At 47.9% G+C, this 18,103-nt stretch overlaps 3 protein-coding genes and 1 long non-coding RNA gene across 6 annotated transcripts; 2 read left to right on the forward strand and 2 right to left on the reverse strand.

Moving 5' to 3' along the window:
- Window positions 1-7,160: 7,160 nt before the first annotated feature.
- LOC120708317 lies at window positions 7,161-8,040 on the forward strand. Its single transcript, XR_005689389.1, has 2 exons — window positions 7,161-7,537; window positions 7,642-8,040. It is a non-coding gene; the product is annotated as an uncharacterized LOC120708317 (long non-coding RNA).
- A 1,662-nt stretch (window positions 8,041-9,702) lies between these two features.
- LOC120711211 (GDSL esterase/lipase EXL3-like) lies at window positions 9,703-11,632 on the forward strand. Its single transcript, XM_039997026.1, has 2 exons — window positions 9,703-10,247; window positions 10,357-11,632. Exons 1-2 carry the CDS (start codon window positions 9,929-9,931, stop codon window positions 11,169-11,171), a joined length of 1,134 nt encoding a protein of 377 aa, XP_039852960.1. The 5' UTR covers window positions 9,703-9,928; the 3' UTR covers window positions 11,172-11,632.
- A 32-nt stretch (window positions 11,633-11,664) lies between these two features.
- Window positions 11,665-14,662, reverse strand: LOC120710210 (glycerate dehydrogenase HPR, peroxisomal). Its single transcript, XM_039996165.1, has 9 exons — window positions 14,379-14,662; window positions 14,074-14,298; window positions 13,798-13,919; window positions 13,209-13,455; window positions 12,852-13,034; window positions 12,643-12,720; window positions 12,483-12,527; window positions 12,207-12,321; window positions 11,665-12,004 (listed from the first exon to the last, which is right to left on the reverse strand). Exons 1-9 carry the CDS (start codon window positions 14,499-14,501, stop codon window positions 11,982-11,984), a joined length of 1,161 nt encoding a protein of 386 aa, XP_039852099.1. The 5' UTR covers window positions 14,502-14,662; the 3' UTR covers window positions 11,665-11,981.
- Window positions 14,663-14,890: 228 nt separating this feature from the next.
- Window positions 14,891-18,092, reverse strand: LOC120712000 (SKP1-like protein 1). 3 transcript variants are annotated; one of them, XM_039997996.1, is made up of 4 exons: window positions 17,891-18,034; window positions 17,599-17,608; window positions 15,801-16,147; window positions 14,891-15,290 (listed from the first exon to the last, which is right to left on the reverse strand). In XM_039997996.1, exons 1-4 carry the CDS (start codon window positions 17,960-17,962, stop codon window positions 15,117-15,119), a joined length of 603 nt encoding a protein of 200 aa, XP_039853930.1. In that variant the 5' UTR covers window positions 17,963-18,034; the 3' UTR covers window positions 14,891-15,116. The 3 variants fall into 3 exon arrangements, with proteins under 3 accessions (XP_039853930.1, XP_039855255.1, XP_039854622.1); XM_039999321.1 differs by lacking the exon at window positions 17,599-17,608 and having other exon boundaries at window positions 17,754-18,092; XM_039998688.1 differs by lacking the exons at window positions 17,599-17,608; window positions 17,891-18,034 and adding an exon at window positions 16,522-17,592.
- Between the last annotated feature and the right edge of the window lie 11 nt (window positions 18,093-18,103).

Consider the following 18,103-nt stretch of genomic DNA (forward strand, 5'->3'; position numbering starts at 1 on the left):
GCAGCAGGGCCGTTGGGTCGCTAGACCACCACAGCAACAGCAGCAGTGGGCACCCCGTTTTCCGACACAGCAGCAGAGGCCTTTAATGTTACAAGGTCCTCACCCCAACAACTACCCACGTTACAATTGTGGTAACCTGGGGCACTTTGCACGTGACTGTCGTCTGCCACCTCGGCAGAATAACTACAAGACTCCTGCGCTGAGTCAAGGTTCCAGCCAGAAGGATCAGAAAAAGAAGATTGTACCTACCAAGACTGGTCGCGTAAACTACACCACCCTGGAAGAAGTTCCGGAGGGCACCCAAGTGATGGCGGGTACGTTCTCCGTTGATCACTGCCCTGTTACTGTGCTATTTGATTCGGGAGCATCCCATACCTTTATCAGTCAAGCATGCGTAGAACGACTCAACTTGCAAGAAATTCAAATAAAAAGACCTTATGCTATTTGTACACCGGGTGCACGATTGCACACCCATCGAATAATTCCGAGTGTGTCCCTTGAATTGGGTGGAAAAATCTTCCAAACCAAGCCCATTGTCCTTCCAAGCCAAGGGATAGATATCATACTTGGAATGAATTGGATGAAGGAACACTGTGTTATCCTCGATACTTCCTCTCGTGTCATCTGGATTAACTCCCCCACATATGGTTCTACGGATATTCATCTTTCCCAGCATGCAATTCCAGCCACTGTCATATACCATCTTGAGGGAAAAATTCTAGAAGTAATTCCGGTAGGTTTGTGAATACCCCGATGTGTTTCCGGAGGACTTGCCAGGCATGCCTCCCGATCGGGATATTGAGTTTGTCATTGAGTTACAACCTGGCACAGCGCCCATATCTCGAAGGCCATATAGAATGACTCCCAGTGAGTTAGCTGAATTAAAAATCCAGTTGCAAGAGTTGCTGGATAAAGGCTTTATTCGACCGAGCACCTCACCTTGGGGTTGCCCGGCTCTGTTCGTAAAGAAGAAATATCACGGGCTGAGGCTATGTGTGGATTATTGACCTCTGAATGCAGTCACCATCAAAAATAAATATCTACTTCCTCGTATAGATATTCTTTTTGATCAACTAGCTGGAGCTAAGGTATTCTCAAAAATAGATCTTCGATCTGGTTATCATCAAATCAAAATCAGACCGGCAGATATACCAAAAACAGCTTTCTCTACTCGTTATGGTCTCTACGAGTATTTGGTGATGTCCTTTGGATTAACCAATGCTCCCACTTACTTTATGTATCTCATGAATTCGGTATTCATGCCGGAGTTAGACAAGTTCGTCGTGGTCTTCATTGATGATATCTTGATCTACTCCAATAATGAGGAAGAACATACTCATCATCTTCACATAGTACTTCAGCGTCTGAGAGAGCACCAGTTTTATGCCAAATTCAGCAAGTGTGACTTCTGGCTAAAGGAAGTACCATTCCTCGGTCATGTTATATCTGCTGAGGGCATCTCTGTGGATCCCAGTAAAGTATAGGATGTACTCGATTGGGAAGCTCCAACTTCAGTTCCTGAAATCCACAGTTTCTTGGGTTTAGCTGGGTATTATCGTCGGTTCATCCCAGAATTCTCCAAAATTGCGAAGCCAATGACTGAACTTCTTAAGAAGGGTGTAAAATTCTATTGGAGTGCCCAATGTGAGGAAGCTTTCCAGAAATTGAAAACACTTCTCACTACAGCTCCAATCTTGGCCCAGCCGGACACTACAAAACCTTTTGATGTCTACTATGATGCCTCAGGCACAGGACTTGGTTGTGTCTTGATGCAGGAGAACCGAGTGATTGCTTATGCTTCTCGATCACTCAAGCGGCACAAAGAAAACTATCCCACTCATGATCTTGAACTAGCAGCTGTGGTCCATGCGCTGAAGATCTGGCGACACTATCTTTTAGGTTCATTGTGCAACATCTATACTGATCACAAGAGTCTCAAATACCTTTTCACTCAAGCTGATTTGAACATGCGTCAAAGGAGATGGCTTGAGTTGATTAAAGATTATGAGCTCGAAGTACATTATCATCCGGGAAAGGCAAATGTGGTTGCCGATGCGCTAAGTCGCAAAGTTCATTGTCATTGCATTTCAGCTATACCATTAAGCGAGTCTCTTTGCTTTGAAATGGAAAAACTGAACTTAAGTATTGTACCACATGGCACATTGGCTCATATAGAGCTTACTCCTACTCTTCGTGATCTCATCATCACGGCACAAAAGCAAGATAAAGGGGTGAAGGAAATTTAGAGAAGACTATCAGAAGGAGATCCTAAAGTGAATTGCTTCCACCAGGATACTGAGAATGTGTTATGGTTCAAGAACTGATTAGTGGTGCCTAAGAATTTTGAGCTCAGAAAACAAATTCTTGACGAAGCCCATACTTCACGGTTATCAATTCATCCGGGTAGCAACAAAATGTACCAAGACCTGAAGCAATGATTTTGGTGGACTCGGATGAAAAGGGAAATAGCCAAGTATGTGTCAGAGTGTGATATCTGTCGAAGGGTTAAAGCCAGTCATCTCAGACCAGCTGGGACTCTTCAACCTTTGAGTATTCCTGAATGGAAATGGGAAGATATAAGTATGGATTTCATCGTCGGCTTACCTCGAACTCAAAAGGGTTACGACTCTATTTGGGTTGTAGTGGATAGACTGACCAAGTCGGCACATTTCCTCCCAGTTAAGACAACATACTTGACCAAGCATTATGCGGAATTGTACATTAATCGCATACTTTGTTTGCATGGTGTGCCAAAGACCATCATTTCTGATCTTGGAACTCAATTCATTGCTCGTTTTTGGGAGCAATTGCATGCTTGCTTGGGAACCCATCTTATTCGTAGCTCTACATATCACCCTCAGACATACGGCCAAACTAAGAGGATAAATCAAATTTTGGGGGATATGCTCCGTGCTTGTGTCTTAACCTATCCACAGAAATGGGATCAATGTTTGTCATTAGCTGAATTTTCTTATAACAATAGTTATCAAGAAAGCATCAAAATGGCACCATTTGAAGCATTATACGGTCGTCGATGCCGTACACCTCTCAATTGGTCTGAAACCGGGGAAAGAACTATTTTTGGACCCAACATGGTTCAAGAGGCCGAGGAACAAGTTCGTCTTATCCAAGCCAACTTAAAGATTGCACAGTCTCGGCAGAAGAGCTATGCGGATAAAAGAAGAGATCCACTCGTCTTTAAGGTCGGTGACCACGTCTATCTGAAAGTCTCACCTTGGAAAGGTGTGCAAAGGTTTGGAATAAAAGGAAAGCTAGCTCCCCGCTACATCGGTCCATATCCAATTGTGGAACGATGCGGTCCTGTGGCTTATCGGTTGAATCTTCCAGTAAATCTTTCTGCAGTTCATAACATCTTTCATGTATCACAACTCAGAATGTGCCTTAGAGTTCCGACGGAAGCTGTTGAAAGTGACTCGATTCAATTAGAGTCTGATCTCACCTATCCTGAGCATCCTATCAAGATTATTGATCACAAGGATCGAGTTACTCGTCGCACAACCAACCAATTCTACAAAGTACAATGGAGTAATCACTCCGAAGAAGAAGCGACTTGGGAAAAGGAAGAATTTCTGAGATCCAAGTATCCGGACTTTTTAAACGCTCATCCAGGTACTTCATCTTCGAACCTTCTCACCTTTTATTTCTCTCATGCCTGAATCTCGGGACGAGATTCTTTAAAGGGGGGAAGGCTGTAACACCCTTGTGTTAATCATGCTCGCTAATCATGGACTCAATTCGCCGTTAGTGCTAATCACATTCGCTTAGTAAACATCTACTTAGCCGTTTTCGATCTCGTTTTTGTCACCGATCCGAGCTTCAAATCAATTTTCGCCCAAAACAAAAGTTGTAGATCTTTCCTTCCTCTACAATTTTTATTTTGGCCAAATTTCAAGTTCCTACATGAAATTTGGAGTTTCAACTGGTCAAACTCGAGCCAAAAATCGTCAACCGTGTTCACTGTGCTTCTCCTGTTCTTCTACTGTGCTCGCGCGACGCCATACCGCCGCTGTGGCCGCCGGTGAGCGACGCCACGCGTCGGCAATCGCGCCCCGGCGCCGCTCTTCTCCTCGCGGACGCCCTCGAACCTTTCTGTCCTGTCCCGTCCTTCCCTTCCATCCCCATCCTCGGGCTCGCGCAGAGCTAGGTCGAGCTCGAGCCACCGCCGCTCGTCGCACCGGCCAACCCTCACCACCCCGCCTCAATTCGTCGCGCCCGGAGCCGCGCAGACTCGCCGTCCACCCACTCCGACCATCCACGAGCGCAACCGTGCCCAAACCCGGCCGAAATCAAGCCCCATACGCCGTCTGCCATCGCCGCCATCGCCGAGCTCCGCCCCTCTCCGCCGACGACCTTTCCCGGCCATCCTCCACCCCAAATCGACCCACGGTGAGCTCAATCGCGACCTACTCCTACTCCCCGACCTCTTCCCCACCCGAATCAGCGGCCGCCACTGCCGAATCGCCGCCGCGTCGCCGTGACCGTGCGCCGCCCCCACTGCGCACGCCGCCGGCCCTCACTGCGCCAACCCGCGCGCGCCCTGTGGCCGTCCGGCCATGCTGATGCTCGCGCCGCCCGCTCCCGCCGCTGCCTTGCCTCGCAGCGGCCGGAACGCCGCCGCCGCAAGCCGCCGCCGCCCTACCGTGCGCGCCCCTGTTCCCCGCCCCGCGCGCGCACCCCCGACCCCGCCTGCTGTCCTGGCCGTGGGGCCCCGCCGCAGCGCCGCCGGCCGGCCGCGCGAGCGAGCGCAAAGCAGGGGAGGGGGAAAGCAGCCGGGCCGGTGCCCACTGACAAGTGGGGCCCGGCTGTCAGCGCCCCCCCCCCCCTTTATCTTTTTTTTGTTTTCTTTTAATTATCTCGGCTGAAACTTCTTAATTGCATAGAAATTCACAGAAAAATGCGAAAAATACCAAACAAATTTTGTTAGGTTTATAAAATCAAGATATTCAGAGGAAAAATACTTGTTCTTGTGAAATATCACTTTTGCCCTGATGAAAATTCAGTTTGTGTTTAAGCTAGTTTAATTAATACCAGTTGTTCTGTTGCTCTAAAAATTATGAAAAATTCGCAGTGGCTTACTCCTTACATGTGTAATCCACTGTAAAAATTTCATGTGCTGGTGTTGTGCACTTTTGTGTAGATCTATTTATGTTTCGCTTACCTTGCTAGGGTTATTTAAATGCTTTGTTAGCAGCAATAAATGTTGGAAAAATTTGGGTGGCATGCTTTACTGCTATCACGTTAAGTTGGCAATTCTTGTTGCTAGATCATGTATGCAAGTTAGGGTTTTGCTTATAACTTATTCCTAGCCATGCTCTTTTCTTTTTAAATGTTGTTAGTTAATTGTTTCATGCATGCAAAACAAGCCTCTGTTTTAATCCCTGCTACCCTAAGCAAGTTTAGTAGTTATTATTTTGAAGGAAACACTTCAGGCTAAAATGAGTTGATCTTTGGAATCGCATCATAAGCACTCATGCATTGCACTGTGTCCTAACTGTTGCATGGCATATTTATATTCGTGTAGACGCCGCGAACGAAGCCGCCTACGAGCTGATCGCCGAGCCGATCCAGGAACTGCAAGCAGGAGAGCAACAGGAGGACACCGTTGAGCACGCTCCAGGAGACCTCGTTAACCCCGCTGACCTGCAAGGCAAGCCCCGGAGCATAACCATAATTTAAATTATTCAATGTTTATTTATATATTTGTGCATTTAAGTTTTAGGAGTTATTTTGAAACCCTAGTATGCATGTTCTCCCTAGGTACCTGTGAGTCCATACTAGTGTGCAGGTATCGTTAGCAATGCTTTACTAAGTAGGATCTCGGTAAAAGTCGAGTGATTACTGTTACTCGCGAGTTTTAGGACCTTGATTTCCTTAGTAATGGCTTGAAATGAATTGTTGAGTAAAGAGAAATGGAGACCGGGCGGAAATGAGTTGGATTAATGGTATGGAAGGGATGAAAAGAATTCTCCGCCTGTGTCGATTGAGGACCGTTCCATTGTTGGCAGTGTTGATCGAGGATTGAACAGTACTAACCACATGCCGGAAGTAGGAGGTAGTCGAAACCGGTAAGCTAATTACCTGATTTGCAACGATACTTTGAATCGCGACCTGCTACTCTGGGAGTGGAATGATGGCGGGTGTTGGAGAGCATGTCGCCTTCGGGTTCTCTGGGAGTTCGTCGTGAGGGACCCTTCACCCGGGTTTTGGCAGGCGTGATTCAGACGTCGGGGTGATGATGGGAACAGTTGACGTGTGTGGCCCGACGGGGTTTTCACGTGTCGTGTGAGTTAGGTCCACCTTGCAAGGTTAAATCGGATCGATTCGCCGTGACTCGCGGATATGAGAGCCTTGGTCACTTTGTCACATCGTAGTAAGAAAGTGGAATGAAAACGGAATGGAAAAGGCTGGTTTGGGAGTTACTGAAAGATAATCTGTTCCACCATGTGTGCTCTAGATGATTAGGCGAATTTAGTTAATACTTGGTATACTAAATGGAGCTAAAATATTGAAAGTAAGGATTCACTTCTAGCAGCCTTTCAGCAAAAGAACTCCAGAGCCAAAAAGCTTTGCATGTCTAGGTAATGGGCTAAGTATACCCAAAGTCGGGTAAGCCTTGTTGAGTATTAGTATACTCAGGGTTGTTGCTGTAACCCTTCTAAGCAGGTTGCGTTCCCGCTGACTTCGAGGAGGTTTGTGCATCCTGGATTGGACAGCCGCTTCCTCCTGGGTGGACCGTCGAGTGGGCCCCGTCTTCCCCGTAAAGATTGGGCAGGTTGGCATCACATCGGTGGGCAGGATGTGGAGCTCACCTTATATCATCGTTGTGGTTACCGTATTGTATTTCGAACTCAGTTTTAAACTTCCGCTGTGTTTTAAACTCTGTCGCTTGTATTAAGACTTTTATGTAAAACCTGTGTTGTAAATCAATTTGAAGACTTTTGTATGCTGGTATCACTTGTGCTCGTCTTCGTACGGGTCTAAGTGCAATTGTTATCCTGGAGTACATTAGTTTAATCGGGATTTTACCCGACAGCCTGTCAGGTTACACTGTTTTAAGTGCACAGTAACTTGATTAAGTATTAAGATGATGGTTAGTGCATTTAAGCCGGTTTAATTTGGACGGTGCTGCTACAGTTGCCAAGTTCAAAAAGACCTATTCTGGTGTGTTCAATCCAATGACATCAAAGCAGTTTTGGCCACGTGTCGATCCTGGTTATAAAATCAAGAAGCCAATATTGAGAAGAAAGCCTGGGAGACCAAGGAAATCTAGGATCAAGGCATCAGATGAACCGGGCAGCACAAAGCAAAAGAGGTGCCCAGAATGACATGAACTAGGCCATACAGCTAAGAAGTGCCAAGGAGGTCTTACTGCTAGACAGAAGAGGAGCCGCTTGTCTTCTGACAATGCATTAGAGGAGGGAAGCAATGATCCTAGTGCTACACTTCCATCATCATCACGGCACATGGGGAGAGGTAGAGGTAGAGCTACGAGGTCATCATCTATTGAATCATCCAAGTAAGTGATGAATGTGCACCCTATTTCCTTCTAAATTGTACAGACTTCATATGCATGATGATTGCAATAGTTATTGAGACATTTTTTACTCCAATGTTTTGCAGCGCTAGTACAAGTCACATTGAAGGAGAAGCACCACCAACAGGAAGGGGTAGAGAAAGAGGAAGAGGAAGGGGAAGAGGAAGAGGTGTTTCAAGGCTTGCTGCATACTTCAACGCTTAGAAAATGATGTTTAGGTGCTTAATTGTGGCCTAGGATTGTACTGCATTATTTTGGAGTGCTCAAATGTGATCTGGCCATGTTTTCTCTTGTTTTGGGGTGCTCATGTGATCTGGACATGTACTCACTCATGTGATCTGCTTAAAATGTTGGTGACATGTATGTTCTAGGTTGCATATGGCTTAGACATGCAATCTGGATATGAAATTTAATCAGTCCCTAGTGTATTCTGTGACAAAATATTATGTTTCAATGTGATCGTGATATTTGAACTTGTATGCTTACATGTGATTTGGACATGGAGACGAAAATATGACTTGTACTTTCTTTACAGATCCAAAATATGTGATGTACAGTGTGATATTTTTAAAATATATATGTGAAATATAATATTTTGTTATTTATTTAAAGGGTTTTAAAATACATATGTGAAATATGATATTTTGTCATTTATTTAAGTTTATATGTGGCGATTTGCTTGTATATTTCAAAAAAATATAACCGGATATGCAAATCTAGGTTGCTTGTATCGTCATCTAAGTCAGAGGTATTTATGTCTTTCCATCTGTCTGTTAACACTGTTAACTGCGCTTCACAGAATAGGGGCATATTGGTTGTTACGATTCAAAAAACGGGGGCAAACATACAAAGTCCGAAAAGGAGGGGCAAACGTGCAGTAAGAGGTCAAAACGAGGGCAGTTATGCAATAGACCTTTTTTTGTTCTAGTGTTGTATAATAGGGGCAAAGGGCTGCTTCGTTTCAAAATAAAAGGACAAAATTATAAAGTTTAAAAAAGAAGAGGTAAAATGACAATTGAGCTTTGAAGTAGAGGTAAAAATACCCTTTTTTCCAATCTTTTAAGTCTAATTGGACCATAATTAGACAATATCGTACTACAGTAAACAACCTCTAATGATGGATTAATTTCGTCTCGCGATTTTCCCTCCATCCGTGTAATTAATTTTATAATTAGATCTTGGTTAGTACTTCTAATCTTTAGTTAAAAATTGCCATAACTTTTTATTGGATCTAAACACACTCTGAGTCTGAGGCTAGAGTGCTAGCTAGCGTTACTGTGATTACTATAGCACCGGTCCTTGTTGGGTTCAATGCTAGCTTGGCCACTGGGCTACCCTGGCCAACCTCTGCCTTCAAATGTGCATTGCACTGCATTTACTCCCCGGCCGACCAAGCTGCTGGCCTTGCATTGGAGTAGCATGCAGCAACCACCATCGCTGGTGGAGGGCATGCAGATCGAGCAGCGGTCATTGGGCGCACCTAATTAATTTTACGTACGGATGCAGGGATTAATTAGAAGCGGCGTGCCTATAGGTACATCCAGGACTACTGGGTACATCATATCATCGGATAAATTTGCGGTTGGACACTCTTCAATAGTATTAATTTTTGCTGTTAGTAGATAAGTATTATTCAATCTTATATTTAGCAATAAATAGACACTAGTTTTCAAATAATAATTTTCTTGTTCAAAGGAGAAAGAAAATTATATAAGTAATAGGATAATATGCCCCTGCGGAGCATGCCAATTGGGGGGCTAGCAAAGCAAAGCCTGCAATCCCCTTCTGGATCCGGAAGCAGAGGAAGGCACAGTGGTCATTTACTAGTGCAGCATCGGGCAGGTCCATCATGGAGTAGGAGAGGACCCAACACCAACACCCAACCCATGGATCGATCGCATCTATGCCTGCCGGCATTGCATTTACGCGGCCATGTGACATCGACTACCGGGCGGAGCGGCGGCGGCGGCACGTACTGTGCCGTCGGCCGGGGTCCATCCAGCACAAATAAGTCCACGAGCCAGCCGAATGAATTGAAGCAGGGCATTTAATTAATTAATTTATTTACGACCATAAATCAAATCCACCGTCTCCGGTCGATCTCATCCACCAGTAGTATCTGGTATTATATAGTAGGGATATGCTATGCAGCAGCAGCAGCTCCTCCTCGAAAAGCAGCACTTCTCTTCTGTCCACACCCGCTTGGATTGCATTCCATTGCATTGCGGCGATTCCGCCTGTAGCTATTACTAGCTAGCCACCAGAGAGAGAGATACCTCTCTCTCTATATATACAATCTCCTCCATTGCATTGCTTTGCTCCAAATAAATTAATGTTACACGCACCAGACCACTAGCCACTAGCAGAAAGGAAATGAGGCATCGTCAGGAAGAGATGCACCTCATCAGCTGCAGCAGCTTGTTGCTCGTGCTCGTGCTGGCCGCAGGCGGCGGCGGTGTATCTGCTGCTGCTGCTGCCGCCGCCGCCAACACCACGACGACCACGACGAGATCATCGACCAAGCCCCAGGCGCCCGCCCTCATCGTGTTCGGCGACTCCATCGTCGACCCCGGCAACAACAACGGCATCAACACCATCGTCAAGGCCGACTTCCCTCCCTACGGCCACGACTTCCTCAACCACCGACCCACCGGACGCTTCTGCAACGGCAGGATACCAACGGACTTCATAGGTATCCTTATATGCATGTATTTATATACATGCATATATATAAACATGTTTCGTCATTTTGGGAAAGAAGAAGAACTGAATTGAACCCAATGTATATATAATCAATGCAGCGTCCCGGCTGGGCCTCAAGGACCTCCTCCCGCCCTACCTCTCCCCTGAGCCGCTGGACAAGCACGACCTCCTCACCGGCGTCAGCTTCGCCTCCGGCGGCACCGGCTTCGACCCGCTCACGCCCAAGCTCGCCTCCGTCATCTCGATGCCCGACCAGCTGGCCATGTTCCACGAGTACCTGGGCAAGGTGCGCGCCGCCGCCGGGGACGCCAAGGCCGCCGAGATCCTCTCCCGGGGCATCTTCGCCATCTGCGCCGGCAGCGACGACGTGGCCAACACCTACTTCACCATGCGCGCGCGCAGCAACTACGACCACGCCTCGTACGCGCGGCTCCTCGTGCGGCACGCCTCGTCCTTCGTGGAGGACCTCATCCACGCCGGCGCCCGCCGCGTGGCCTTCATCGGCATCCCGCCCATCGGCTGCGTGCCGTCGCAGCGCACCATGTCCGGCGGCCCGGAGCGCGGCTGCTCCCGGGGCCACAACGAGGTGGCCGCCGCCTACAACGCCGGCATGGTCGCGGAGCTGGCGGCGCTCCGGGCGAAGCACCCCGGCACGCTGCTCGTCTTCATGGACATCTACGGCTTCCTCTACGACATGATGATGCACCCGCGCAGCTACGGCTTCACGCAGGCCACCAGGGGATGCTGCGGCACGGGCCTCCTGGAGGTCTCCGTCCTCTGCAACGGCGTCACCTCCGCCGTCTGCGACCCCGTCGCCGACTACCTCTTCTGGGACAGCTACCACCCCACGGAGAAGGCCTACAAGATCCTCGCCGACTTCGTCTACGACAACTACGTCAAGCTCATCATCTGATGATGATGGATTTATTATTATTCCCCATTCCGTTTCCGTTTCCATTGATGAAATTTAATTATTCCCTCCTTCAATTCCTTTTCGATCTCTACCGGACCCACCCGACCCCTGTCTGCTGCGTCTGATTCATTTCTTTCTTTCTCCATTTGTTTTGTTATTACCACTGCTAGTACTCTCTCTCTCTCTCTCTCTCTCTTCATCGATACCAGCGAGAGATTTCATGTTTTTTGCTATATATAGTCGCCTGGTCCTTGATTTCCATGGATCTAGCTCCTCTGATCTGTTTCCTTCCTCACTGATGCATGTTGTTCTTGCATGTGTGTCAACTGTAGCTACTACTGTACTGTATCAGTGTATCTAGTAGCTAGCTCGCAAGTAGCAGCAAGTACTACAAATTAAATCATATATAGGTGGTTGCTGTGACCGCCTTTAATTTAATACAAAACTTGGACACATCGCAATGCAAGCAACAACCAACAAGTACTCTGCAGTCTGCAGGCCGGTCCACAGCAAGCATATGCATATATATCCATGGAGAAGAAATTAAAGATACATACATATATATACATGGTGCATGGCTTCATTATTCCAGATACATACATGCATGGATCAAAAATTAAGTTGCAGATACTGCTATATACTAACATATAGCTAATTAATAAGTTGGAGGGCGATTATGATATTATATATGATATTAATGGAGAGGAAGCTCTGACTGCAGCTGCTCATCATTCTGATACATAGATAGATGCCTTCCAAGTATGTATACTTCACTTGTAACTTAGTATGCAGTAGCAACGTCATTGGCCCCTAAAGCTTTGAAGATGGCAGGCCTGCAACATGCATACACATAATCAGATAACTAAAGTTGGTCGTGAATTAGTGGCAAATGTATACTTGAAGAGGCAATTAACAGCCATGTGCATGTTATGTACTTGTCCAAGCAGCTAGCATTAACCATGTTTGGACGAGACAACACACACACACACACCGCATCAATGCATTGCCATGTAAAGTAGATGGAGGGTCACCAACCGAGTTGTTTCGCATTAACGATGCTCGGGCAAGCAGGCGGTGGCGTCGCGCTCTCGTTCAAGAAGGGCTCCACTTGATTGGGGTTTCCCCAAACAGGGTAACCCTTGATCTTACCCTGTTTTTTTTTTAGCCAATACAAATTCTCCATCGATCAGTAAATTATTAGTAGCACAAGTATATGTATACAGACAAATTGATATACCACTACGTATGTGGCTTAAAACTAGAGGTTACTGCTGCCAGCAGCAGCAGCAGCCGCAGCAGCAGAAGACTTACAAGAACGTTGAGAGCAGCCAGCGTTGCCATTCCTTCACGTGTCCACTGAAGAAACAAGGAGAATTATTGCAATGGTTGTGTCAGTAGTTGTGTCTTTATCTTCTCAAATATAATAAGACTCATCACAACAACTTGATTGGCTGCCACCGTTCCTACAAACCTTGGAGGCTGATGCAATGTGTGGTACAACGACAGCGTTCTTCATGTCAGCCAGTCCAGGTTTCATGTAAGGCTCATCCTATTGAATTATTAATAATATAAGTAGTTAGCATTATATACATATATATCGCAGATTATGTATCGTCGTATCGAGCATGCATGCTGAATTGCTGATGGATGACCAACTGATCATTTCAGTTTCATCAGTACCTCAAAGACGTCGAGCCCAACGCGGAACATGGGATTGGCCTTGAGGTGCTCCACCAGGGCAACCTCATCGATCACAGGCCCCCGGCTTGCGTTCACAAGAACCGCCTCCTTCTTCATGATGGCCAGCCTCTCAGGGTTTATGAGATGGTAAGTGGTCTTGTCCAGCACTGGATGCAGGCTTATCTGTCATGCACAACAGTATGTACAAATTAAATGCAAATATATATGCTAGTATGAGAGATGTATTTGTTTGTATGGGGATAGTAACTAGATTAATTGCAAGGGTAGGTTATGTATATATATGATGATTATGATGCATGTATATGAAGGGAAAAAAAAATCGATCAGCTGACTGACCACATCAGCCTCCCTGAGGACATCCTCCATGGTGGCGGCCCTCTTCCAGGTGACAGGCTGCTCACCGTTGGCTTTGAGGAACTGCCCATATGCTGTGACGAACTTCTCAAGGCGTGTGGCCTGGTAGAGGTCGTAGTAGATGAGGTTCATCTTGAAGCCCTCGATCATCATGCGTGCATACGCGGAGCCGATGCGACCAGCTCCGATGACCCCAACAGTCTGACCCTTGAGCAGGTTGCCAACGAACCTGATTGCAGCAATTTGTTCAGTAACCTGGGTTGATCGGCAGCATTACTTGTCTTTTATACTCCCTCCGTTTCAAATTATAAGTCATTCCAAGAATCTTGGAAAGTCAAACTATCTCAAAGTTTGACCAAAATTATAGAGAGAAATATAAAAATTTATGACATCAAATAGGTGCATTATGAAAATATAGCTAACAAAGAATCTAATGATACTTAATTGGTATCATAAATGTTATTATCTTGTCATATAAATTTGGTCAAATTTGAAAAATTTTGGCTCTCCAAGATTCTTGGAATGACTTATAATTTGGAATAGAGGGAGTACTGTGATAATGGATACCGACAGGTGCGGGAGCCATCCCTCGTAGAGGCCAGCCCTCATGAACTGGTCCGCCTCCACGATCCTCCTGGCTGCTGCCAGCGTGAGGGAGGCAGCGAGCTCAGCCGTGGTCTCGGTGAGGACGCCCTGCATCGCCGGCCATGTGGTTTTGGTTTTGGTTTCATCATCAGTCAGTCCAGTATAGTAGTTGATGGAGTGAAACAGCACGGCGATCAGAGAAGGTTAGTTGCCGATCGAGCAGCAACATCTATCTATCTCACGCACTACACTACTAACTCACCGGCGTGTTGCCGACGGCGATGCCGTTCCTGTTGGCAGCCTCGACGTCGACGTTGTTGTAGCCGACGGCCATGTTGCTGAAGGCCGTCCCGCCGGCGCGCTTGAGGGCCGAGAAGAGCACCTCCCCCCAGTCCTCGGTGAGCTGCCCGATGACGGCGTCGCAGCGGTCGCCGATGAGCGCCAGGATGTCGTCGACGGAGAGGATGGTCTTGGCCTCGGTGCATATCTAGTTGAATATGAGTGATTGATTGCTGAGTGAGTGAATCGACGGCAATGAATTGAAGAAGAGCAGAAGAGATCGATTACCTCCAGGCGGCAGTCGTTGTCGGTGAGCAGGCGGATCCACCGCGTTCCCGGCATGGACTTGGTGCTCACCACGCGGTACTTGCCGCTGGGATTCCACACCTCGATGGAGATGGGCTTCGCCATGGCTGCCCTTCCTGCTGCTCCTTCCTCGATCGCTCAGGAAGAGTGGCTCGGCCTACTCTGCCGCGCTTATGATGGCCTGCTGGCCTGCCTGGGCTCTGCCTTATCGGATGAAAGTCCAGGTCGGACAGCCAGAGAATTTTCTGCCGCTGCTTGCTCGCTTGGCCTCGCCCAATGGATGGATAAGAAAGCAGAGGCCATCCAGGGGCTACAGGCCGTCAGCATCGAAGCTGCACCTCCTATCCTATTCACAAGAAGTCAACAACCACATAGCGCCATAGCAGAAGCACAGCAAGCCAGCAATGTCATTCTCATCAAACCGGTGTGCACCAGTCAGCAGAGCGCAGGCAGCTGCTGATTCCCAATCACAGCCATGAGAAGAGACACCAAAATAAAAACAACAACAAGATGCTGCAAATATATAACCGATTCGAACATACATGGCAGTGCCACTCAGTTTAACTTCCATCTAATACCACCTAGCTACTAGGTAGGTTCACCAAACGCAATTTATCACAACCATACGACCAGATAGTAGCAGAACTAGCACTGATAAGTACTAGCAGCATTTGCAGTACCCACTTGTTTCTTCCAAGCACGGAATGAATTAAGCAGCCATCACTCGAGAGCCCACTGGATGTCCCAGATGATCTCCTCTTCCTCCTCAGGGGACAAGTCGTTCATGATGTTGAACGTCTTGTGGATCTCCTCTGGACTCTTGCCCTTGATCATGTCAGCCATCGCCTGGCAGGTCAGGTCCAGCAAACCCTTGATCTCCAGGAAGTTGGCAGCCTGAAAGGCAATCACCGTGTCTGCAGCTGTTAGGCTAGAACATCAAACTGCCTTTGGCAAAGGCAACTTTAATTTGGTCAATTGCTAACAACTGCAGATATTGGGCACATCTCATAGACAACATGTCAACAATTATATGTGCGGGCTACATTATAGATATGATTCGGCACATAATGTTTGGTTTTACTCCAACTAAGAGGGAAATCCATACAAGCATGGTCACTAATACAAGGACATATAGATATGATTGCGGCACATAATCAATCAATCTTGGGTATAATCCAGAGTACATATATAGATAGGATTGCAACACACAAATCAATCAATCTACACCAAGTAATCAATCTATCTAAATCTAAATCGAATAATCAATCAATCTAAATCGAATAATCAATCTAGGGTATATTTTCCTCTAATACATACAACCTGACCACTACCTCTAGATAGATCTAATAAGGGTTCAAAATCGCGGAGAAAGGGGAAAATAAGTCGGGTAACGATGGGGTATACCTCGATGAGGTCGATGAGAGTGGCATGATCGATCTTGACCAACTCAGCGTCCCATTTCTTGAGGTCCTCGCCGCTGATAGCGGTGTTGGCGGGGGCGGGAGCGGCGGCATCCTCAAGCTTGGTGGTGTGGACATGCTTGGTGCAGTACTCGATGACTATGGAGAGGAGCTTGGAGTTGATGTTGGGGATCGGGATGCTGTTATCGGCGCAGTTATCCTCAATCATGCGGCGGATGGTCTGTGACTCCATCGCCACCGCCGCCTCCACCTCGAACTCCACGTTGTCGGAGCTCCTGAGAGTGATCATCTTCTTCTTGCCCTCACCGGATGCCATCGAAACCCTAGCAGCTGTGGCGGCGGCAAATGAATCGAACAGGATGGAGATGGATTTGGGGGCGGCCTTACTTTCCCCTGACCTAACCTCTCAGCTTTTATAAAGGCCAGATACTAGCAGTACAACTCTAAACATCCTAATGTAGTACTGTACTACAACTCTAATAAGTCTGTTTATAGTAGGTAGAAAAGAGTCCTCTTAGTTTTTTTTTTCTTTCCTTAAAATACATATTTGTACTATGCAACGACTCTACACCATGTTTTACTTACAGCAATTCTAATATATAAATCCATACGTGGCATATTTTCCTAAAACCTGTTGTTCCCAATGCAACATTTCTAGTCACTCAGTTCAGCACTCATATCTGCCGATTATCTTTCTTTCTCACCTATAGTATCACGTAGACATCCCTTTCTTCCAAAGTAGGAGTAGATGATCAGACAAACGCTTCGGATGCTACCAATGCAATAATACTTTGGCATACTACTCTTATTTTGGGTCATAAGATTTGCCACTCCTCTACGCACGAAGCAAACTATTTGCCAATTTTGCCGACGTGGCAAGCCACCTCCTCATGCCAGCATGGATCAGCCATGCGAAATGACTAGGCTGCCCCAGCATTTCTTCCACCTCCAGCCAAGAGCAACGACAAGGTACTTGAGAACAGCAGCAGTTCATCTCCCTTCTTGCTTTGCCCCCAACGAATCAAAAGCATTAATTAGCAGTAGCTTAGTTGCAGGCCATCAATCTTGCCCGGCCGATCTATATGATTTGCTCCCAAACCAAGCTGAGCATCAACTGCGGCAATCTCCTTTCCTCCCCTCCCTGTCGTTCTTCTCCTGACGCAAATCAACACGCTGATTCCTCCAAATCCCCAGCACCAAACACGCCATGTCTCATGATCTTGGCAAGCACATGCAGACACAACCAGTGCTCCAAGCACAATACCTACTGCAGCCTCATCCATCTCCAATTCGATGGTTGGTACCAGCACAAGACGGCCTCATTGAGGTACACGCGGCCAGCAGCTGCAGCCTAGCCGCGGCGGCGAGTAGCCTCACCTCCTGCTCAAGCAGATTCTCCACAGATCAAGCAGAACCGCCGCGGGCGACCAAAATCCGGCCAACTCGGGCCATCTCTCTCCAATCCCTCGCACCAATGGCACCACGACCCCCCTAGCTCACTCCCCGAGGCCTTCCACCTCCAACTCAGCCGCTCCCTTACCGGGAATTTCAGATCATGCAACGGCATTACCGTCCAAGCCGAGCTCCACCTACCACCACTGCCGGACACTTCCGGTCCTTGTCCTCGTCGTCCAACCCCTCACACGGAACCCGGTGAGCTCCTGCTTCTGATGGCTTCGCTAACTCGCGACGTTCGCTGCCATAGCACCGGGAACGCCATGGCCGGGCCGTCCGGCGCACGGCATCGGCCGCGGGCATGCCGGCGGCGGGGTGTGGGATCCCAACCCTATGCCGGCCACCGCGGCGACCTCGGCATCCCTAGCCTCGAGCGGCGCCCAGGCGGCCGGACAGCATGGCGGGCGATGAGGAAGGGGAAGGGTCGGGGGTGAGGAGGGACAGGAGTAGGGTGGAGGCTGAGGATCCGGAGGCTTCGTACCGCGGCGGATCAGCCGGTGCAGCGGCCTCGGCTTCGACGACGCACTCGTCGCCGCCGAGCCGGACACCGATGACGCCTGCTACTTGCGCAGCCGGAGAAGATCCCACCACTCAAATCGAATCGAGTGGTACCCGCGGTCGAGGAGGAGGTTGACGATCCACGACGCGATGAAGCCGCCGGCGCCGGTGACGCACACGGGCGGCAACCATGAGCGCGCGGCCTGGCGCCGATTCCTCCTCCCAAACAGGCAGAGGCAGGCAGGTGGGCGTTGGAGGTGGAAGGAGACGGGCGGGTCCACCAGTCATACATATGAAGACGTAGAGGCAGCCTGGTCATTTCGCGTGGATCGT

The sequence above is a fragment of the Panicum virgatum genome, chromosome 1K, assembly GCF_016808335.1.
Source record: "Panicum virgatum strain AP13 chromosome 1K, P.virgatum_v5, whole genome shotgun sequence".
Lineage (NCBI taxonomy): Eukaryota > Viridiplantae > Streptophyta > Magnoliopsida > Poales > Poaceae > Panicum > Panicum virgatum.